The 24,460-nt window shown below is 41.9% G+C and overlaps 1 protein-coding gene across 18 annotated transcripts in view; it reads right to left on the bottom strand.

Moving 5' to 3' along the window:
* Positions 1-24,460, bottom strand: part of slc8a3 (solute carrier family 8 member 3) — a 923,598-nt gene that overhangs the window by 92,415 nt on the left and 806,723 nt on the right. For 2 of the 18 annotated variants that reach the window (XM_068039530.1, XM_068039531.1), the window contains exon 3: positions 4,145-4,175. The exons of 15 other annotated variants lie outside the window; for them this stretch is intronic. In XM_068039530.1, the coding sequence (XP_067895631.1) occupies positions 4,145-4,175 (31 nt within the window). Of the gene's footprint in view, positions 1-3,972; positions 3,990-4,144; positions 4,176-15,390; positions 15,414-24,460 lie in introns of all 18 variants that reach the window. One more of the 18 variants, XM_068039529.1, reaches the window with a different exon arrangement.

Genomic DNA, 24,460 nt, shown 5'->3' with positions numbered 1-24,460 from the left:
TCAGTGGATATTTGGAGTTTCATGAGAAAGAGATGGGAGCAAACGGGCAGGCTGTGACGAGCCAGCCAGCAGAGGTCCTTTCAATCCAGGAGCAAAGAGCTTTCTGCCAGTTCAAACACTCAGTTTAAAACTGTACAATAGTCAGTTAGTCATGTGACTAACTGGTCTGACCACATCTGTTTGTGGATTGAATTGGAGCAGGGGATAGCTCCTTTGTCTACAAGCACTGACTGTTAATATGCAAAAATGTCTTTCCAGCCAGGGGCCTGGCAACCCCTTGTAACAGGCCTTCTCTTCTTCCCAGCAACAATTTGAAATTTAATGTCCATGGGGCAAAATTAATATGACTTATTCTTGGCAGGTGGGGGTCTGCATGACAGTGTCACATAAAAGGTTATTATGAAAAGTAGGAGCTCATGCTGTAAGGGGTAACATATTAGCATGGATAGAAGATTGGTTAGCTGGCAGTAAACAGAGAGTATGCATAAATGGGTCCTTTTCTTGGCAGGATGTGATGAGCGGAGTCCCGCAGGGGTCTGTGCTGGGGCCTCAACTTTTTACAATTTATATCAATGACTTAGATAAGGGGAGCAATGGCATGGTAGCTAAATTTGCAGATGACACAAAGATAGGTAGGAAAGTATGTTGTGACGAGGACATAAGGAGCTTGCAGACCGATATAGATAGGTTGAGTGAGTGGGCAAAAATCTGGCAGATGAAGTATAATGTGGGAAAATGTGAAGTTGTTCACTTTGGCAAGAAGAATAAAAAAGCAGAGTATTTCTTAAACAGGGAACAACTAATAATTCCGAATTGCAGAGAGATCCAGGTTTCTAGTGCAGGAGCCACAAAAGGTTAGTATGCAGGTACAGCAAGTAATAAAGGAGGCTAAAGAATGCTATCCTTTATTATGAGAGAAATTGAAAATAAAAGTAAGGATGTTATATTTCAGTTATACAAGGCATTGGTGAGACCACATCTCAAATACAGTGTGCAGTTTTGGTCTCCTTATTTAAGGATGGATGTGAATGCTTTGGAGGCGGTTCAGAGGAGGTTTACTAAATTGATACCTGGAATGAGCGGGTTGTCTTATGAGGAAAGGTTGGACAGACTGGGCTTGTTTTCACTGGAGTTTAGAAGAGTGAGGGGAGACTTGATTAAAGTATATAAGATCCTGAATGGTCTTGACAAGGTGGATGTGGAAAGGATGTTTCCTCTTGTGGGTGAGTTCAGAACTAGAGGGGACTGATTTAAAATTAGGGGGTCGCCCTTTTAAGACAGACAAGGAGAATTTTTTTCTCTCAGAGGGTTGTGCGACTTTGGAATTCTGTGCTTCAGAAGGTGGTGGAGGCGGGGTCATTGAATATTTTTAAGGCAGAGTTAGATAGATTCTTGTTAGGCAAGGGAATCAAAGATTATCGGGGATAGATGGGAGTGTAGAATTCAAGACAGACACAGATCAACCATGATCTTATGAAATGGCAGAGCAGGCTCGACGGGCTGAATGGCCTACTTCTGCTCCTAATTCATATGATCGCATGGTCGTATAGTCGATGAATGGGGCCTAAAGTGTGTGTAAAAACTCAGAATTTGCTTTTAATTTTTGTTACCAAGCTAATAAAGTGGAAATATGCCTTCCTTCACTAATTGGGCTGAATTTGAGTAGCGAGCAGGTGCTGGCACCATTTTTAAAGGACTTCAGGCCCTTCAATCTCATTTCAACAATTAAAGGTGCTGCTTCACCAGAACCTGCCAAACACTGTTATTTCAACTTAGATTCCCCTCTCCCACACCCCACCCCCACCATGAGTCCTCATGTATTACAGTGACATATCCCCCCAAAAAAGCACCTTTTCATTTTGTGATCTTTCCCCCCGTAACTTTAGAACTATTGACCCTCAACTCCTTCCCATCATCCCCCCAACCAATTACAATAGTTCTCCCCTCTCCCCAACCCCTCCCACCCTGAAATTTTCACTCCTTCCCCCTCCCCACGAGTGCCACACCTCGGAACTCCGAATAGAGTTCCAAAGGCTTGGGAGTTTCAGCCGACAGCGGGAATATCGGCGTGGGACAGCCTTCGCTACCAGGTAGGTAACTATTCTTCCATTTTAATCTTATTAGCATATTACGATGAAGATCCTGCTGCCATGCGGTGGGGGGCCACACTGAGGCTTCACTGCCGCCGGTAAAATATGGCGGGGCCTTCTCAGTGTCAGAGATCATGGCGGGCCTCTCCTGGAAGAATTATCCAGGCCCACCCCACCACGACTTCCAATGCCAGAGGGCTGATAAATGCCAGCCCATTGTGTCAAAAGTAGCAAAAGGAATGTGAATAGTAGAACTTCCCCCACTTCCACTCTGGAAAACCCCTATAACATATGCAAAAGGATAATGCCTTTTTCAGACAGGGGCACTTAATGCTAATTTCTTGGCCTTTACTAATATGGCAGGCTTATTGCACTTCCTGCCTGCTGCATTGGAGGCTTACGAGGCAATTTATTTTGGGCGCTGTATGACTGAAAAACTAGGGCATTTCATCTAAACAGTATGAAGTCATTTTTAAACTGTAAGTACTCTAGTCAGGCCACTCCTTGAGTACTGTATCTAGTTCTGGTAATCAAGAACAAGGGAGATATTCAAACCATGAAGCTGCTACAGTGAAGAGCCACAAGACGAATCCCTCGGCTCACAAAATGCAGCAGGAGGTAGGTGAGTGGCGGAAAAAATTAACCAACAGTTGGATGCCGTTTAAAGGGAACTGTAGGTTCTTTCTGAATTGTGATGGTTTGATGGCAGAAGTAAATATCTTTTCTATTCCATCCTGGTCGTGTGATCCCAGATCTAAGAATGCGTTACCACTGAAACACATGCATCTAAGCATAGAAACTTATGCACATTGCACAAACTATGTCATAAACTGAATAACCTAAATTGCAGCTGGAATAAATCCATGTATTTAACTGTTTTCATTTACAAGTATATTTTACAGAATTTTGTTCCGAGGGAAAATGATTTGTAGTGATTTTGTTTTTGTGTCCAGCAAAGTGAGAGGTGTTAGCACTGGAACTAATACCCAGCTCAGATATAGCACTGTAAAACTCCCTCTACATTGCCTTGATAATATATCGCAGGCCAAAATCTTGGGAGTATCCCTGCTTTTTTTTTTACATTTGAGAAATCGAGGCCCATAGTGCAGTTAGCTAGAATAAAACAGATGCAGCTTGAGTTTTAAAAGCCTGAAGAATGGTATATGAAGAGCAGGTTGAGGTAAGTAAAGAGTTTCACAGAAATAATAAGTTAGGGCTGGATTTTGTTCCATGGCGGGGGAGTCAGAGAATTGGAGAGGCAGCGGCCACTACGGAACCTGACGCCGGGATTGCCAGGCCTGATCTTCCCGGCCGTGGGGAAGCTCCATGGCGGCATCTCTGCTGTTCTGCGATGGCACCCTGCTTTCCATATGCTAATTAGATCTTTGCATTAATTTAAATGTAACCCACAGCGATCTTACCTTCAGTTCCCGATTTTCAGTGCAATGTGCGGCATTGTCCAGGGAACGCTGCCACCGCTGAGGTGGGGAAGGGGTCATCTCTGCACCATGGGGTGGAGAGAAAGGGTCAACTCTGCATTATGTTGTGCTGTTTTCAGGGCTGGCAGCCTTTTAAAGTTGGCGCCAGCATCTGTTCCTTCAACAGGTGGTGCCGTGAATGGCGTTACCGAAGCCACCCCGCCACGTGATTGGGGAGGGGGCGGCCGTCGTGCCGATGCAAAGTGCCCGCCAGGCGCAAGATTGTGGTGGTGCGGGGACCATGCATGGCAGCTGCCATTTTCTGCACCTGCGTCACTCTCAGTGGCGGGAGAACAAGTTTCAGCCCTTAGTGTGGGAAGCTGCTAAAGGGCAATAGTCGATCCATAACCACTTTATGTTTTGATTGTCTTGACTGGAAGACACTGATTCTCTGAGAAAATAACTATTTCCTGGGATGTCACTTCACCCCTTCCTGAAAAATAGTATGATCATGCCATCAGGTCTTATTATTTTTATCTCAAAACATAAGCAATTGGATTGAATCCTCTCCATTCATTATGTTAAAACCCTCAATCATGCCCCCCGCCCCTGTGCCCAAGAATATGCATCTCTAACGTACATTGCCCTAACTTATTGCATAATAGAGCTTGTAATATCATTGTTGCAGCCTTGTTGAAAAATTATCTTCACTCAATTACAAGGAAATTGTACACCCATCAGAGCATGGGGATTGGATGGTGCATATTTCCCAGAATATTATATGGTACAACCCCAATCTTGGCATTGATGCGATATCACAAGCAATGAAAGAAAAACTCGAGAAGCTTACATTCATCACCTGAACTATAGAAGTGCCAGAAGTTCACTAAACCATTTAATGATCTCTTCGCATCAAAGCATTTCTGTCAATTGCAGCCTGGATTCAACAGCAGCTGATGTAAAAGAGGTGACAGCAATGCTGATGGCAGTAAGTGCTGAGAGTCATCTGAAGAGGGCATAATAATTCTTACAACTTGCACAATGTAGTAGATTTTCTTCAGTGGCATTGGGTTGCTGTTTCTATTTCAAAGTCCTATACAGGACCTTAAAATAGTTTATGGCATGAAATATGAAGCTGTATTAAATTTGTGACTTAGGTTATATTTTGACAATAGATTCTCACTCCTTTGTGCACATAAGTTTACACATGAGGATACCTAGGAGAGCTATGTTATTTTAATTTTTAAAAAATTGCTCTCAGGATTTGGATGACTCTGTCAAAGCTGCATTTATTGGCCAAACTTGAACCAGAGAGGATTCGATAATTAGGGGGATGGATAGTGTCCTTTGCTGTTGTGACCGAGAGTCCAGAAGGGTGTGTTACCTACCTGATACAAAGGTAATGGATATCTCAGAGAAACTGGAGAAATTGGGGAGGTGGGAGGAGGATCCAGTAGTTTCGGGCCAATGTTGGGACTAATGACATAGGGAAGAAAAGGGAGGAGATCCTACAAAGGGAATATCAGTAGCTAGGAACTAAAGTTAAAAAAAGGACCTCATGGGTGGTAATCGCACACTATTACCCAAGCCACAGGATAGGCAAATCAGGAAGGTGAATGCGTGACCAAAAGAGTGGTGTGGTAAGGAGCAGTAACATTTTATGGGACACTGGCACCAGTACTGGGACAGGAAGGAGCTATACCACTGGAATAGACTCCACCTGAACAGGGGTGGGACCTTTCAAAGTGGTAAGGATAACCAGGGCTGTCAATAGGACTTTAAACTAGTAAGAAGGGGGAAGAATCTGGTGAGAATAACATAAGTCTGAACATAAAAGAAATAGGAGATAAGAATAAAGGTCAGATCAAGGTAAGGAAGAAACGCAACATAAATGCTCAGGGAACAAATATAGTTAGAAAACAAAAGTATAAAAGGACTGTTAAAAATAAAGTAAAAGGAACAGCTACTAAAGATGAATTAAATTGATTATCCAGTAATGTTAATAGCATCGACAGCAAAACAGTGGAATTGGATACAATAATCTGAAGTGAGGAAGCAGGTGTAGTAGGAATAGCTGAAATATGGCTACATAAAGAATGTCAAGGATTGGTAACTAAATATTGCATGTTGTGACATAATCAGAAAGGATAGGGAAGAAAGGTGGGGGCTGAGGTCGCTCTACTAATTCGACATAACATAACGGGAATAGGAAAAAAGAGACACAACTAACAGAAGGTGAGAAACAGAATCCATATGGATTGAAATAAAAGGGATTGTTCAGGCTAATAGGGGGTATACTACAGATCACTTCATAAAAGGAATATGTAGGAAGTATGTGAAATGAATAAAGGACACAGGCGAATAATCATGGGAGATTTTAATTACACCCAAACAAACTGGCAAGAGGCAGCAAAAGGGTACAGGGAATGGATTTTTACAATTTGTGAAAGACTCCTCTATTTACCCAACAGAGAGGGAGCACTGCTGGATCTAGTAATGGGAAATGAACCTGAACAGATAAGAAGATAAGTATAGGGAACATCTAAGCAATAGCAATCACAACATAATAAAATTTAAGATAAAGATTGAGCAATATATAAGCAAGATAAAGACAAAAGTTTAAAAAATGAAAAAAAGCTGATTTTTAAGGGAAAAATAAACTGGAAAAAATTATTCACAGAGGTATAGCATAGTAGTGGGAAACATTTAAAACGGTGATTAATAGAGTCCACGAGAAAGGTATTCCACTAAATAGCAAGAACAGACTAGCCAGTAATGACACACCATGGATGAATAAGGAAATAATGGCAAAATTGAAACTAATTGAAATTGCATACACTAAGTAAATGGGCAACAAAGGAAAGGATGACAAAAGGGAATACAAAAAGGTTAGGAGAGAAGTAAAAAAAAAAATTAGTACGGCAAAGAGAAATAACAAAGCTAAATTATCAAGGAATATAAAAATAAATAGTATTCTACAGACACATAAATAGCAAAAGAAAGATCAGGAGAGGGATAGGCCCACTAATGAATACATGGGTAATGACAGTGAAATGGCAGAAATATTAAATATTTATTTGGTCTCAGTATTTATCAGGGAAACTGACATAGTGGATATGATATTAGAAGAAGAGATCAAAAAGGATATTAAATCATTTTAGATTGTAAGGGAGGAGATAACTGATAAACTAATCCAGCTTTGAGTGGATAAAACCCCTGGTCCAGATGGATTGCATCAAGCATATTAAAAGTTAGGATAGAGATAGTAGAGGCACTATTATATATTTATAAAAAGTTGCTAAAAATTGGAATAGTGCTAGAGGACTGGCAGACAGCTGATGTGAATCTTATATATAAAAAGGGAGCGAACAAGCCCAGGGCACTATAGACTAATTAGCTTAACATCAGTGGTAGGAAAGATAATGGATAGGAACTTGGGGGTGCTGGTGTTACTATAATCTGGTAGCTCACATTCTTTTTGGTGGCAGAGCTCAAGCAGTTGGGAGTTGCTGTCAAAGTAAATTTGGTGAGCTTAAATTCTCAACCTGCCATGGTGGGATTTCAATTCGTGTTCACTGGATTATTAGCCCAAGCCACATGACAGGTAAACTACTGTACATTCAGATATCAGGAAGTTCTTTACAAAAAAGTGTTCAATAGATGAAATGGCTATCCGGATGGAATAATAGAAGCAAAAACCATGGGATTATTTAAGAACCAATTAAAAGCTGCAGTGAGGGCAACTGAGGGTCATTCTAGATAGAAGAGCTGAGATTGGCCAAATGGCCTCCATTGTAATTATCGTACGATCTTGTGAAAAGCTCCAGGACACAGTATAGCTCTACCACAGTGGTATCCTTCTAAATTGTGGTCTCCTAACTGTCTGAAAGTCAATTTGCAAGTCAGAATTTGGGTTGGCACCTGTCTCTTTAAACATGTGTGCATTTCAGACACAACCATGCAACTGAGAATTAACAGTTGATGTGCATGATTTTGGCACATGGCCTGCGACCAATGTTAGGGGGAAAAGAGACAAGCAGGGCTCATTCTGCTCTTTCACATTCAGATTAAATTTCAGCACCCTGATGTCTTTTCCCCAACTCAACATGTCAAGTCCAAATGCAGCAGAACTGCGTGCAACAGGTTATTGCCCCTTTTTCTTTAATCTAGCACCCTGGAAATAGGCATACTACATGAGTTGGTATGCAGAGCAAAAGCAGCCCCAATACCTCTTTCCTTCATCTGCTTCTCATTTATTCGATGTGATACTTCCCAGGAAAGTATGTGTGTTGCAATAAATAGAAACGCACACACCTTAAGAACTGAGTGACCTAATTATTCAGAACCTCAGTTAAAATACAAGAGCCCTGCAGATTTATTTCTGAATGCTCTGCATTCCAGCCAGTATCTGTACCCTGCTACCTCAATATGAAGGAACCCACCAGATAGCACTGGCCTGAAGATATCTTTCTATTAGATTAGTCATTATTGTGTCTAAATTATTATGACAATTCAAGCCCTCCTACATGGCACTCCTAACAAAGGTCAATTAGTTCATTTTCAGAGTTACTAAGTGAAACCATCAGGCAACGTGTTGCTTTATTCACTCATACTGAATATAGGGATGGAAATAAACTGAATTAATTGGCCTGTGGACAAAATATTTGAAAGTTTGAGGATTATAGTAAAATAAAAAGATTTGGAAGGATGGCACAATATAACAGATCAGAGGAAAGTCAGGAAATTTGAGTTAATCTATTGCCAATCTGGGTCTGTGGCAAATTCTATCCAGGAAAGGAGCTGGAAGTCTACTCAGTGTCATTGCTAGTGCACTGATTAACTTGCTTATGGAAAAAATACTTTGTGCCAGTGCCTTAGCTCATCTTCTGCTGAAACCCTCATTCATGCCTTTGTTACCTCTAGACTTGACAATTCCAACACACTCCTAGCCAGCCTCCCATTTTCTACTCTACGTAAATGTGAGGTCATCCAAAACTCTGCTGCCCATGTCCTAACTCACACCAAATGCCATTCACCCATCACCTATGTGCTCGCTGACCTACATTAGCTCCCGGTTAAGCAACGTCTCGATTTAAAAATTCTCATTCTTCTTTTCAAATACTTCCATAGCCTTGCACTCCCTATCTCTGTAATCTCCTCCAGCCCTTCAACCCTCTGAAATATCAGCACTCATTTAATTCTGGCCTCTTTTGAGCCTCCCCTAAGCTTTGAAGTTACCTTCCTAAACCTCACCGTTTCTTTAACTTGTTTCCTCCTTTAAGAAGCTCCATTAAACCAAGCATTTGGTCATTGCGCAAATATCTCCTTGTGCAGCTCTGTGTAGAAGCTTGCTTAGTAACGCTCTTGTGAAGAACCTTGGTACATTTTACTACATTAAAGATGATAGATAAATACAAGTCATTGTTGCTGTCGGACCAATGTCCCTGTCAGTTAGCTGCACCCCTCATGATCCTGGATTGTATGTTTTAGACTGTGTAGCCCAGGATTAACAATACCTTATTTTCGAGTATTATAGGATTCCCACTGTACATTTTAATAATGAGTTAAAAAGAAATTTTACACCAGCACTTTAACCATTGTAACAGAGTGATAAAGAGGGACGATATGAGCCATAGGCTTTTGAGAGCTCTGTATCTGCTGTAGGATTACAGAAACTGTATAAAATGTCAATAACCAAGGCAAAGTGGTATAGCCTTTAAAAATCTTTAAAAGCAATTAAGGACAATCAGGAATGCCTCTCAGTCTTTTATCCTTTGAAGCTAGGAGTCGTTCCTGTTTTTACTAAGTTAAAGGCGCTATATAAATGCAAGTTGCTGTTGTTATTGTTATCTATTATTTTTCCTCTTACACTAAGTTTCAAAAATAATTCTGGTTTACAATCTTCTTCAATGTTGATGCTCATGAATACAACATTAACTTGCAAAGAGCATGTTGTGCATTGCACATTCACATAAACATCTGATTATTGCCCTTCTCTCTCACATCATTACACAGTAGTATCAGTATTTAGTTTGCAGTAGATTACAGGGAAACTCAATACACTGCACGGTCTAGTACCTAACTGAGTTTGAATATTTGATCCTTCCTACTGATCTGACCAATAAATAATATGGCAGGTTTCTTCTCATTCCTCCTCTATTCTGAAATGGGCCCTGACTAGTGTTAGTTGACTCAATCTTTAGTGCTCCTAGGCTGCCTTTTTTTGTTTTATTTTGTCTGAGGTGCATCTCAGGGTTTGTTGAACATCACACAGAAAATAAATCAACACTGAGATCAAATCTCAAGTACAGATCCATACTCCAGCATCTGACTGCTCACTGACAGCTTTAGTTGCATCCTTGAAGGGTCAAAAGTATTTACGTTGTAATCATGATTTCCTTCTCATTGTCCTCTTGAGGTGCAGTGCAAGTCTCTGTTCTGAAGAATTGTTCATAACAAAATTAAAAGCTTTGGAATAAATCCTTCCAAACACGGCATCCCCAAGCATGCTGCACATGCTATTCACTTTATTTTTTATGTTGAACTAGGGATAGCTATTTCTAACTGAGCAATGAAATGAAATAATGAACAGAAGGACATTGACTAATTATACCAGCTAGCTCTTCTTTGGCTGTCCAACTGATGGTATAGTGATAGACAAAATAACCTTACAACCATTAACCCATCAGTCATTCTGATAGCATGGTTTGCAGGATGCAAACAGAGCTTGAACTGCAGGGTATTGGCGATCCATCACGCATAGTAAACTTGGTAGGCATCACTGAACAACAGTACACATTAAGCACTAGAATTAATTATTTTCTGCAGGACAACTATAGAGTCATTTCTTTGCTAAAGAACAAAGCCTCTTGACTAAATGAGGCTCTCGGGAAAAACTAGAATTATGAAAAACCTTTACTATGGTTCAACCCAATTTCACAATGCATATAATAATGTTAAAACACATGTGAGGTGCAATACAAATTCCCCATCAGTATCTGGTGTGCAAGATCATTAAAGAAATGAATCACCCGATCATAATTTGTATGCATGCAAGCTCACCTAGCTATAAAAGATACAGTTCCAAAATGTACCATTGCATCATTTGCTTGGTTAAAACATGAGGCTCAACAGCAATACTTCCCTCTATAAATCAAGTTATCCAGCCCAATCCTTATGGGAGATGGGGAGAGAGTGGGAAAGGCCGAAGAACCCTGCAAAGCCAGGGATGTGAAGGTCCTGCTCAACATAATGGCAGGATCTCATTGTAATTTATGTCTTCCCTTTCCCCACCTGACACCTGGCCAAATTGATAGGATGGCCGGCTGCCGAGTGGGAAAACCAGTGGCAGGATGCCGTAGCCAGGGAGTGTTGGGAACAGTCAGCTACAACCGGATCACAGGATAGGCTACAGATGGGGGATTTGGGGGAGGGGTCGGACATGAGTACGGCAGGAGCTAGTGAGGGTCCATGATTGACAGAAGGAAGGCTTCATTGAGGGGCTAAGTGGGAGAGCTTTCTTGCTCCTCCTGGCCCACATGGAGTGCTATGAAAAGCACTTACCTTCTTGAGCCAACAGCTCTAGCTTCCCATTTTCTGCAAGATTTTCGGATTCCTGGGAAAGCTGGGCGGCTGCTGTTAAATTTAAATCAATCTTCCAATTGCACGTTGGGAGCCTGATTTAAATGTTAATGAAGTGTCCCTTCTTGCATGGCATGCTATCCTCCGCCACAAAAAATGGCGGCAGGTTGGGGCTGCAGTTTACATTTTTTAGGGTTTAACCTTCTCCCCTGACCTCCACCCATCTGTCATGGGTGGGGCGGGGATGGGGGGACGTTTTCATATTGAGGCCATTCTGACATTGTGGCTTGACTTTCTGAGCGAGTGCAAACCTCACCTGCCAACTGTGCCTATTGATAAGTGGTAGGTGCACTGCTTGTAATCCTCCCTCTAACACCCACAATTTTCCAATATGCATTGGTTGTGATCAGTTACCCCGTTGCTGTCATAATGCACTCTAAAAATATAAGCTACTGTTTGAACACAATTTTAAAAATAGAAATAAAACCAGCTCAGAATCTCTTTATGACAATTCTCTCTCGATTGGAACAAAACAATATTAATCACTAGAACAACAGACAGCTTCAAGAATACCAATCCTCCTCCTTCCCATTATAGCATCTCGCTGTTTCTTAAAGACATTGACAAAAAATACAGAGTAAAAATTGACAAGGAGTTAAATAATAAATCCTTGCAAGTGTTTAACTTTTTCAGCTGAGCAATGAAACTATTTACAATATAACTGGGTGCCTGGGGTTCTGTGTATGGATATTTTACTGATGCTGGGGTAGTTTAACATTAAGCGAAGTATTTTACCCCCTTCAGACAGGCATAGCTTAACATGCAGAAACATTTCTTCTATCTTTCCCTATTGCACCGGTTTGCATTTCCTATTGCCTTTCTGATATTCAGGGTAATTCCACATGTGGGAACAGGAGTTGGAGAATTGGGGCTCGAGCGTTGTCACCCTATGCAAGCAGAATGATTGCAGAATTACTCCTTCTATGTCAACCCTCCTGCTTTGCCTGGAAGATGCCTGAATTTGATGACCGATCTCCTGGATGCTGCTGCTGGGAAATTGGGAAAAAGATATGCTGTATTCAAGGCTTTTGCAAGCCTGTGAGTCACGGTAGCCCATGTCACCCTATCAGCCCACAAGGCTGTTCACAGCATCGCCATTGAGTTAGGAGTGTCCAGGCCTGCCCAGATATGGGATGTGACAGACTGAGATTCAGCATTGCTGCTTCCCTTGCTTTTGCTATCTGTTGACAGTAAACAAAATGATATCGTTTGAAGGCAACACTACCACAGTGTCTACAGACCAGTGAAATGGCCCTATTCAAAATATAGAAAGGTTCAGTTGTGACTCAGTTGCAGCGCTCTCGTCTCTGAGTCAAAAACGTGTGGGTTTAAATCCCACTCCAGAGGCTTTGGTACAAAATCTGAGGTTTCAGTGCAGTACTGAGGGAGAGCTGCACTGTAGGAGGTGCCAACTTTTGGCTATGAAACCGAAGCTCCATCTGCCATCTCAGGTAATGTAAAAGATCCAATGGCACTATTTAGAGAAACTGCAGGGGAGTTCTCCTTGTTGGCCTGGCCGATATTTATCCCTTAACCAATATCACTGAAACAGATTACCTGATCATTATCACATTTCTGTTTATGGGACCTTGCTATCTGTGGGGGTTGTTTGACCCCTCCCCAGCAATTAGTGGGTGCTAGCAGATTTGAAATCTAGATCTCATCACATGAGAAATAGTCAGAAAAGGCTCATAAGAACAATCGCAGCTTCTCCAGTCTATCCAAGTAACTGAAGTCCCTTATCCGTGAAACCATTCTCATAAACTTTTTTTGCCGCCTCTTTAAAGCCTTCACATTCTTACTAAAATGCAGTGCCCAGAATTGGACTCTAGTTGAGGCTAAACAAGTGTTTCATAAAGGTTCATCATAACATCTTTGCTTTTGTACTCCACGCCGCTACTTAGAACTCCAGGATCTCATATGCCTTTTCAACCACTTTCTGCCTTGCCACTTTCAATAATTTGTGGACACATACCCCCAGGTCTCCCTGTTCCTGCAACCCCTTTAGAATTGTACCTTTTAATTTAAGTTGCCTCTCCTCATTCTTTCTACCAAACTGCATCACTTTGCACTTCTCTGCATTAAATTTTGTCTGCACCAAGTCCACCCGTTCCATCAGCCTGCCAAGTCATATAGTCATAGTGTCATACAGTCATTTATGGCACAGAAAGAGGCCATTCATCCCATCAAGTTCACACCAGCTCTCCACGGAGCAGTACAGTTAACCTCACTCACCAGCTCAATCCCCATAGCCCTGCAAGTTTACTTCCTTCAAGTGCCCATCCAATTTCCTTGTGAAATCATTGATTGTCTCCACTTCCACCACCTTCGTGGGCAATGAGCTCCATGTTGTTACCACTCACTGCATCTCTTGCCGGAAACCTTCAATCTGTATCTCCTAGTCCCTGTACCATCAGTTATTGGGAACAGTTTTTCCTTTTCTAACTTATCTAAGCCTGTCATAATTTTGTACGCCTCTATCAAATCTCCCCTCAATCTCCTTTGTTCCAAGGATACCAACCCCAGCTTTTCCAACCTAACCTTCTAACTAAAATTCCCCGTCACTGGAACCATTCTGGTAAATGTCCACTGCATCCTCTCAAGGATCCTCACATTGTTTCAAAATTGTGGTGGCCAGAACTGGATGCAATACTGTAGTTGGGGCCTAATCAGAGCACTATAAAGTGACATGAACTTGCTTTCATTGTTAATATGTTTGAGGACTTGTGTTCAAAAGACTGTGGAAATACCTGAGGAGATGCTGGACTTGTTTTGTTAAAAAGGATCACTGGAAAGACATTTGTCACTTTGTTTAAAAACAACCACTTACTTGAAGTCACATGCCGTAAGCTAAGTAAACAGCAGGAACCTTGCTGACTATCATAGTTGTTTACAGAGAAGTGACATATCTAGATTTATGGTGGTCAAGAGTTGGTTTCGTTTCTGGATATTGTTTGGAGGTCAGTTGAGGTGGAAGCCTGCAAAAAGAGAGAGGCTACCAGTTCATCCTGTTCCACCTCTTTGAGAAACCCTGGGAATCCAGTGTCAGAACTGGAGAAACTGATGCAACATTTCTCCTGAGAAGCTTCTGGAAGACTTTCTCTTGACATCTCCTGAATGAACTGCTTCTGAATAGATCCCAGTGACAACCGCATATGTCCAGTGACACCCATCTACGTGTATCTGGACGCCAGACCAACTGGGACATTCCATATCTTATACTTTTTCTTCAAGAATTAACAAGTACTTGGCCAAAGTATTTTTTTGTTTTTGGTAAAGTTGATCTCTGCAGAGAAAGTTTCTTTATTTTTTCTTTAACCGGTGTGTATGTGTGTGCGTGTGTTGGGGTTACTTAGAAGGGGATATATTTATACTTACATATTTCAACCTGTGTGTTAATAACCTTTGCATATTTATTGAATGAGTCTTGTTTTATAATAAATTAATAATTTTGTTGCTTATTAAAGAAACTTGGTTGCCATATTTTTATTCTGAAACTAGAATAAAGTATATAATTGGTCATGTCAGTAACTGGGTAAAACATTGAAATATATGTTGTAACCCAGGGAGAAATGGAACTATAGAAAAACAGTGCACTCCTCCATCCTCGGTCATAATGAAAGGTTCAGCATAACTTCCCTGCTTTTGTACTCAATGCCTCTATTTATGAAGCCCAAGATTCCATACGCTTTGCTAACCTCTCTCAGTATGTCTTTCCACCTCCAAAGATCGATGTACATACATCCCCAGGTCCCTCTGTTCCTGCACACTTTTTAGAACAGTGCCACTAAGTCTATATTGACTCACCCTATCTCTCCTGCCAAAATGCATCACTTCACACTTCTCGATGTTAAATTCCATCTGCACCTGTTGGCCCATTCTGCTAGCCTATCTATATCCTGTTGCTGATGATTCGTATCATCCTCACTGTTTATCACTCCTCCACGTTTGGTATCATTGGCAAATTTTGAAATTCTGCTCTGTATTCCAAGATCCAAGTCATTTATAGATAGCAAAAAAAGCAGTGGTCCTAGCACTGACCCTTGGCGAATACCACAGTCTACCATCCTCCAGTCTGAAAAATAACCAGTTACTATGACTCGCTGCTTTATGTCCTTAAGCCAAATTTTTATCCAATTGGACACAAACCCTCCTATTCCATGAGCCTCAATTTTGTTAACCAGCCTTTTATGCAGTACTTTATCAAATGCTTTCTTAAAATCCATGTAGAAAACATCCACTGTATTCTCTTCATCAACCTTCTCTGTTACTTCATCAAAAAATTCAATTCGACCTGCCTTTTACAAATTCATGCTGGCTCTCATTAACTCAAACCTCTCCAAATGCCTGTTGATTTTTTCCCTTGATTATTGTTTCTAAAACCTTACCCACAACTATTGTTAAACTAACTGGTCTGTAGTTGCTAGGACTGTCCTTACACCTTTTCTTGAATAAGGGTGTCACATTTGCCACTTTCCAATCCTCTTGAAGTCTATCACTATCCTCCTCATGGCATTATACTTCTGAATTTTGTGACATCTGCAAATTTTGAAATTGTGCCTTGCACACCCAAATCTATGTCATTAATACATATCAAGAAGGGCAATGGTCCTAATACCAACCACTGGGGAAACCCACTCTATCCTGTCCTCAAGTCTGAAAAACAACCATCACTAATACCGCCTATTTCCACCTCCGTAACTTCACCCCTGCCTTTGCTCATCTGTTGCTGAAACCCTCATTCATGCCTTCCTTACCTCTGGACTTGACAACTACAATGCATTCCTGGCTGGTCTCCCACATTCTACCCTCCATAATCTTGAGTTCATCCAAAACTCTGCTACCCATGTCTTAACTCGCACTAAGTCCCGTTCCCCTATCACCCCTGTGCTCGCTGGCCTACATTGCCTCCCAGTCAAGCAACGTCTTTTTTAGAATTAGAATTAGAACATTACAGCCTGATTTTAAAATTCTCATCCTTGTTTTCAAATCCCTCCATGGCCTCACCCCTCCCTATCTCTGTAATCTCCTCCAGCTCCACAACCCTCCAAGATATCTGTGCTTCTCTAATTCTGGCCCTTTGTGCAATTGTGATGGAATCCGCGGTTTTGCCGGACCGGTCGGGGAGTGTGTGCGAGCTGTTGTCTGAACTTATCAACTTATTGACCCTGGTCTCAAAGTTTGCTTTTTTCTGAGACAGACTCTAACTGAAAGGGAAACTGAAACTGAAACAGAAACTGAAACTAAAAAAACAGAAACTGAAACGCTGCTGTTGAATGAGAATCTTGGAAGAAAGGAGCTGGATATCTACCTGATGAAGTTCAGGGCTTTGAAGAACCTTGTGGCTGTTATGGTGCCATCTATGCTGAGTGGACTGCCCAGTAAATCTGTGAGATCTATCCTTATTGTATCTGATAGTTAATGTGTAATTTGTAATTTATATATTGACCATGATTTGTCTGTTAATTCATGTTTAATTCGTGTTGATTTTGGCTTGATTGTTAAAGTAAAACTTATAAAAGTGAAATCTTGACCATTTTTTTTTGGATTGGGGTCGTTCAATAAATTCAGATCTTTTGGTACGTTGATCTCCATGGGGATCATAACAGGCCCTGATTTTAATCACTCCACCATTGGTGGGCGCACCTTCAGTTTCCTAGGGCATAAGCTCTGGAATTCCCTCACCACACGCCTTCGTGTCTCTACCTCACTTTCCTCCTTTAAGACTCCTTAAAACCTACCTCTTTGACCCAGCTTTTGGGCATCTTACCCAATATCTTTTTGTGGCTCAGTGTCATACTTCATTTAAAATGCTCCTGTAAAGTGCCTTGGGCCATTGTATTACATTAAGGGCCCTATATAAATATAAGTTGTTGTTCACCACTACTCTGTTTCCTATCACACAGCTGACTTCATATCAGTGCTACCACTGTCCCTTTTATTATTTGGGCTTCAACGTTGATGTTAAGACTGTTATGTGGCACTTTGGCAAATGACCTTTGGAAGTCCATATACACCACATCAACCACATTACCCTCATCAACCCTCTTTGCTACTTATCAAAAAACTCAATCACGTTGGTTAAACAAAATTTGCCTTTAAAAAATTCATGCTGGCTTTCTTTAATTAATCCATTCTTGCCTAAGTGACAATTAATTTTGCCTGGGTTATCACTTCTAAAAGCTTTCCCACCACTGAGGTGTAACATGTGCAATTCTCCAGTCCTGTGGCACCACCCCTGTATCGGAGGAGGATCAGAAGATTGATTGGAAGATTACGGCCAGTCCTCCAGAATTTCCACCCTATTTCCCACAGGATCTCTGGATGCATTCCATCTGGTCCGAGTGAATAATAAACTTTTAAGTACAGCCAGCTTTTCTAGTAACTGCTCTTTATCAATTTTTAGCTCATTCAGTGCTTCAACTTCCCCTTTCACTATGACTTTGGCAGCATCTTTTTCCTCGGTAAAAACAAATGCGAAACACTCAATTTGTACCTCGGCCATGCCCTCTGCCTCCATGCGTAGGTCTCCTTTCAGGTTCCTAATCAGCCCACTCCTCAACTTGCTACCATTTTACTATTTAGATGCATATAGAATACCTCTGGATTCGCTTTCATGTTAGCTGCCAGTCTCTTCTCATACTCTCTCTTTGCCTCTCATTTCCTTTTACATTTCCCTTCTGAACTTTCTACATTCAGCCTGGGTCTCACTTGTATTATCAACCTGATATCTGTCATGCCCACTTGTTCTGGTTCATTTTGCTCTCCATTTCCTCTGTCATCCAGGAAGCTCTTGTTTTAGTTGTCCTACCGCTCTCCCTCATGTGAATGTACCTCGACTGTACCTGAACCATCTCCTCTTTAAAGGCAGCCCATTGTTCTATTACAGTTTTGCCTGCAATCTTCGATTCCAATTTATCCAGGACAGATCTGTTCTCACTCCACTGAAATTGGCCCTCCTCCAATTAAATAATTTTTCTCTAGATTGCTCCTTGTCCTTTTCCATAGTTAACCTAAACCTTATGATACTATGATCACTGTACCCTAAATGGCACATGATCCACTTGACCCACCTCATTCCCCAGACCAGATCCAGCAATGCTGCCTTCCTCATTGGGCTGAGAATATATTGATCAAGAACATTCTCCTGAATTCACTTCAGAACCTCTTTCCCTTTCTGTCTTTCACATAATTACTATCCCATTCTATATTGAAATAACTGAAGTCCTCCATTATCACTATGCTATAGTTCTTGAACTTCTCTCTAATTTTCCTGCAAATCTGCTCCTCTATATCTTTCCCACAACTTGGTGGCCTTTGGAATAGTGGTAGTGTAATGGCACTTCTATTGTTTCTTTACTTGACTCCTCCAGGACAGCCTTTCTCTAGCATAATACTCCTTATTCAATACTTCCACCCCTCCTCCTTTCTTTCCTTCCCTATCTTTTCACTTAGTTACTGCAAGAAGACATATGAGGGTAAGTTGAGTTGAATTGCCTTCATATCTTTTTCTCACTGCCTTCCTTTGATTGCCACCTAAGACTGTGCACCTCACAATTTGTACTGAAGACACAGCAAAGAATGATTAAAAGATTAATGAGGAGGGAAAAATTAGAGTATGAGAGAAAGCGAGCTAGAAATATAAAAAGAGTAAGAATTTCTAGAAAAAAAAGAAAAGTTAACAAAGTGAGCGTTGGTCCTATAGAAAGTGAGTCTGGGGAACTAATAATGGAAAATAAGGAAATAGCAGATGAATTGAACAGGTATTTTGCATCGGTCTTCACTATAGAGGATACAAGTAACATCCCAGAAATAGCTGTAAGTCAGGAAATGGAAGGGAGGGAGGAACTCAAGAAAATGACAATAATCGGGGAAGTGGTACTGAGCAAATTGTTGGAGCTGTGGGCTGACAAGATCCCAGGTCCTGACGGACTTCATTCTAGGGTCTTAAAAGAAGTGGCTAGTGAGATAGTTGATGTGTTGGTTTTAATTTTCCAAAATTCCCTAGATTCGGGGAAGGTTCCATTAGATTGGAAAATAGTGAATGTAATTCCATTATTCAAAAGGGATGGCAGACAGAAAGCAGGAAACTACAGGCCAGTTAGCTTAACATCTGTCTTAGGGAAAATGTTAGAAGCTGTTATTAAAGACGTTATAGCAGGGCACTTCAAAAAATTCAAGGTAATCAGGCAGAGTCAACATGGTTTTGTAAAAGGGAAATCATGTTTAACCAATTTATTGGAGTTCTTTAAAGAAGTAACAGGTGCTGTGGATAAAGGGGAACCAGTGGATGTACTGTACTTATATTTCCAGAAGGCATTTGATAAGGTGCCACATCAAATGCTACTGCAGAAAATAAAAGCTCATGGTGTAGGGGGTAACATATGGGCATGGATAGAAGATTGACGAGCTAACAGGAAACAGAGAGTAGGCATAAATCGGTCTTTTTCTGGTTGGCAAGATGTAAGAGTGGGGTGCCACAGAGATCAAAGAACAAAGAACAGTACAGCACAGGAACAGGCCATTCGGCCCTCCAAGCCTGCGCCAATCTTGATGCCTGCCTAAACTAAAACCTTCTGCACTTCCGGGGACCGTATCCCTCTATTCCCATCCTATTATGTATTTGTCAAGATGCCTCTTAAACGTCATTATCGTACCTGCTTCCACCACCTCCCCCGGCAGAAAGTTCCAGGCACTCACCACCCTCTGTGTAAAAAACTTGCCTCGCACATCCCCTCTAAACTTTGCCCCTCTCACCTTAAACCTATGTCCCCTAGTAACTGACTCTTCCACCCTGGGAAAAAGCTTCTGACTATCCACTCTGTCCATGCCGCTCATAACTTTGTAAACCACTATCATGTCGCCCCTCCACCTCCGTCGTTCCAGTGAAAACAATCCGAGTTTATCCAACCTCTCCGCATAGCTAATGCCCTCCAGACCAGGCAACATCCTGGTAAACCTCTTCTGTACCCTCGCCAAAGCCTCCATGTCCTTCTGGTAGTGTGGCGACCAGAATTGCATGCAATATTCTAAGTGTGGCTGAACTAAAGTTCTGTACAGCTGCAGCATGACCTGCCAATTTTTATACTCTATGCCCCGACTGATGAAGGCAAGCATGCCATATGCCTTCTTGACTACCTTATCCACCTGCGTTGCCACTTTCAGTGACCTGTGGACCTGTACGCCCAGATCTCTCTGCCTGTCAATACTCCTAAGGGTTCTGCCATTTACTGTATACTTCCCACCTGCATTAGATCTTCCAAAATGCATTACCTCACATTTGTCCGGATTAAACTCCATCTGCCATTTCTCCACCCAAGTCTCCAACCGATCTATATCCTGCTGTATCCTCTGACAATCCTCATCACTATGCGCAATTCCACCAACCTTTGTGTCGTCCACAAACTTACTAATGAGACCAGCTACATTTTCCTCCAAATCATTTATATATACTACAAAGAGCAAAGGTCCCAGCACTGATCCCTGCGGAACACCACTAGTCACACCCCTCCATTCAGAAAAGCACCCTTCCACTGCTACCCTCTGTCTTCTATGACAGAGCCAGTTCTGTATCCATCTTGCCAGCTCACCTCTGATCCCGTGTGACTTCACCTTTTGCACCAGTCTGCCATGAGGGACCTTGTCAAAGGCTTTACTGAAGTCCATATAGATAACATCCACTGCCCTTCCTTCATCAATCATCTTTGTCACTTCCTCAAAAAACTCAATCAAATTAGTGAGACACGACCTCCCCTTCACAAAACCATGCTGCCTCTCGCTAATAAGTTCGTTTGTTTCCAAATGGGAGTAAATCCTGTCCCGAATAATCCTCTCTAATAATTTCCCTACCACTGATGTTGGGCTCACCGGCCTATAATTTCCTGGATTATCCTTGCTACCCTTCTTAAACAAAGGAACAACATTGACTATTCTCCAGTCCTCTGGGACCTCACCTGTAGCCTTTGAGGATGCAAAGATTTCTGTCAAGGCCCCAGCACTTTCTTCCCTTGCCTCCCTTAGTATTCTGGGGCAGATCCCATCAGGCCCTGGGGACTTATCTACCTTAATGCTTTGCAAGACACCCAACACCTCCTCCTTTTTGATAATGAGATGACTGAGACTATCTACACTCCCTTCCCTAGGCTCATCATCCACCAAGTCCTTCTCTTTGTGAATACTGATACAAAGTACTCATTTAGTACCTCGCCCATTTCCTCTGGCTCCATACATAGATTCCCTTCTCTGTCCTTGAGTGGGCCAACCCTTTCTCTAGTTACCCTCTTGCTCTTTATATATGTATAAAAAGTCTTGGGATTATCTTAAATCCTGTTTGCCAATGACTTTTCATGACCCCTTTTAGCCCTCCTGACTCCTTGCTTAAGTTCCTTTCTACTGTCTTTATATTCCTCAAGAGGTTCGTCTGTTCCTAGCCTTCCAGCCCTTATGAATGCTTCCTTGTTCTTTATGACTGGGCTCACAATATCCCACGTTATCCAAGGTTTCCGAAACTTGCCAAACTTATCCTTCTTCCTCACAGGAACATGCTGGTCCTGGATTCTAATCAACTGATATTTGAAAGACTCCCACATGTCAGGTGTTGATTTACCCTCAAACAGCCGCCCCCAATCTAAATTCTTCAGTTCCTGCCTAATATTGTTATAATTAGCCTTCCCCCATTTTAGCACCTTCACCCGAGGACTACTCTTATCCTTATCCACAAGTACCTTAAAACTTATGGAATTATGGTCAGTGCAGGGGCCTCAACTTTTTACAATTTATATTATTGATTTGGATGAAGGGACCAAAGGTATGGTTGCTAAATTTGCTGATGACACAAAGATAGGTAGGAAAGTAACTTGTGAAAAGGACGTAAGGAGGCTACAAAGGGATATAGCCAGGTTAAGTGAGTGGGCAAAGATCTGGCAAATGAAGTATAATGTGGGAAAATGTGAAATTGTCCATTTTGGCAAGAAGAATAAAAAAGAAGCATGTTAGCTAAATGGTGAGAAATTTGCAGAGCTCTGAGATGCAGAGGGATCTGGGTGTCCTAGTGCATGAATCCTTAGCAGTTGGCCGGAAAAAAGACAGAAGCGCAAGGAGAGAGCCAACTGTGTAACAGCCCCGACAACCAATTTTGTTGCAGCACCTGTGGAAGAGCCTGTCACTCTAGAATGGCCTTTATAGCCACTCCAGGCGCTGCTTCACAAACCACTGACCACCTCCAGGCGCTTACCCATTGTCTCTCGAGACAAGGAGGCCAAAAAAGAAGAGTGCATGAATTGCAAAAAGTTAGTGTGCAGGTACAGCAAGTAATTAGGAAAGCTCATAAAATGTTATCATTTATTGCAAGGGGAATTGAATACAAAAGTGGGGAGGTGATGCTACAATTATATAGGGCATTGGTGAGACCACATCTGGAGTACTGTGTGCAGTATTGGTCTCCTTATTTAAGGAAGGATGTAAATGTGTTGAGACAGTTCAGAGAAGGTTTACTTCTCTGTGCTGGGCAGTTTGTCTTATGAGAAAAGGTTGGACAGGCTAAGTTTGTATCTGCTGGAGTTTAGAAGAGTAAGAGGCGACTTGATTGGAACATATAGGATCCCGAGGGGTCTCACCAGGGTGGATGTGGAAAGGATGTTTCCCCTCATGGGAGAATCTAGAACTAGGGGTCACTGTCTAAAAATAAGAGGTCATCCATTTAAGACAGAGATGAGGAGAATTTTTTTTTCTCAGAGGGTTGTGGGTCTTTGGAACTCTCTTCCTCAAAAGGTGGTGGAAGCAGAGTCTTTGAATTTTTTGAGGCAGAGGTGGATAGATTCTTGATAAACAAGGGAGTGAAAAGTTATCAGGGGTAGGCAGGAATGTAGAGTTGAGGCTACAATCAGATCAGCCATGATCTTGTTGAATGGTGGAGCAGGCTCGAGGGCCTGAGTGGCCTACTCCTGCTCCTAATTCGTATGTTTATATGTTCAAAGAATCTCAACAAGACCAACAGCTAATGAATGTCAATGGTCCATTATTGTAACGAACACTAAAAATGTAGTTACTGTGCACAAGTATTCCAAAAGCCGTTTGTGCACAGGAAACTTCTGGAGCATGAGGGTCACACAGCAATGTGCACATGTTAGCTCCAGAATATTTACTGGACCATTGAACCTGTCACTCTCACTAAAGTGATAACTGCTCACACTTTCTGTGTGAGCAACCAAAGATTCAAACATGCATCATCCATGTCCCAGCTCCAAACATATTGTGACACTCACCCACTGTAGATTAGCGTGCAGGATCCCAGGAAACACCTTTCTAACTGAGGAATAAGTGTTCCATGGTACTCATACTTCAATCTTCACAAAACTAATAAAGGTTGTTTGAATGTCAGCTATAGGCCATCTTCATCATAAATATTAATGGTAAAATATGGTTAGAAAGGTGTTCTGTTTGACATCTTCTTTGCCATGCTCCTGACCTTCACTTTCCCTGCAGGTATGGAAGGAGTCTGCTTGTACACTAGGTCAGATGGCAAGCTCTGCAATCTATCAAGGCTGAAAGCGAAGATAAAAACACATTGCGTCCTGATCAGAGAACTCCTCTATGCTGATGATGCTGTGCTAGTCGCTCACACGGAAACTCAGCTACAAAAACTCATGGACTGTCTCTCCTGTGCCTGTAAATTATTCTCCTTGACTATAAGCGTCAGGAAAACCGTCAAACCCTGATCACACTAAATAACACCCCACTGAAAGTGGTGAGCAAATTCTGTTACCTTGGGTCCACGGTGACAGATAATCTGTTCCTTGATGCAGAACTTGATACACGATAGGGAAAACAGCTACCACCATCGGCAGGTGCGCAAAACATGCATGGGATAATACCAAGCCGACCCTTAGGAACGAGCTGATGGTTTATAAGGCCTGTGTTCTCAGCACCTTGCTGTATGGCTGTGAAACATGGGTGACTTTCAGCTACCGGGAAAAGAAGCTCAATAATTTCCATCTTCACTGTCTGCTTCGCAGGACTAAATCACAAATGTGGCAGTCCTCTCAAAGGCAGAGATCCCAAGTGTGTTGGCACTAATCAAACAAAGTGCATCAGACATGTCTGCAGTATAGAAGACAGTTGCATATCCAAGGACCTTCTGTATGGTGAGGCAGCCGGGTCCAGATGACAAGTGGGGCGCCCAAATATCCTCTTCAAGATGCTTGCAAGCGTGACATGAAGGCTCTAAATGTCAACCGGGAGTCACTAGCTGGCAGAAGAGGTAAATGGCGACACATCCTGTGGACTGGTGTAGAGCATGGCAACCCAGCCCAA

The sequence above is a fragment of the Heterodontus francisci genome, chromosome 9 (genome assembly GCF_036365525.1).
Source record: "Heterodontus francisci isolate sHetFra1 chromosome 9, sHetFra1.hap1, whole genome shotgun sequence".
Classification (NCBI taxonomy): Eukaryota; Metazoa; Chordata; class Chondrichthyes; order Heterodontiformes; family Heterodontidae; genus Heterodontus; species Heterodontus francisci.
The sequence above is the reverse complement of the archived record's forward strand: the minus strand, read 5'-3'. Positions and strand labels throughout refer to the sequence as shown.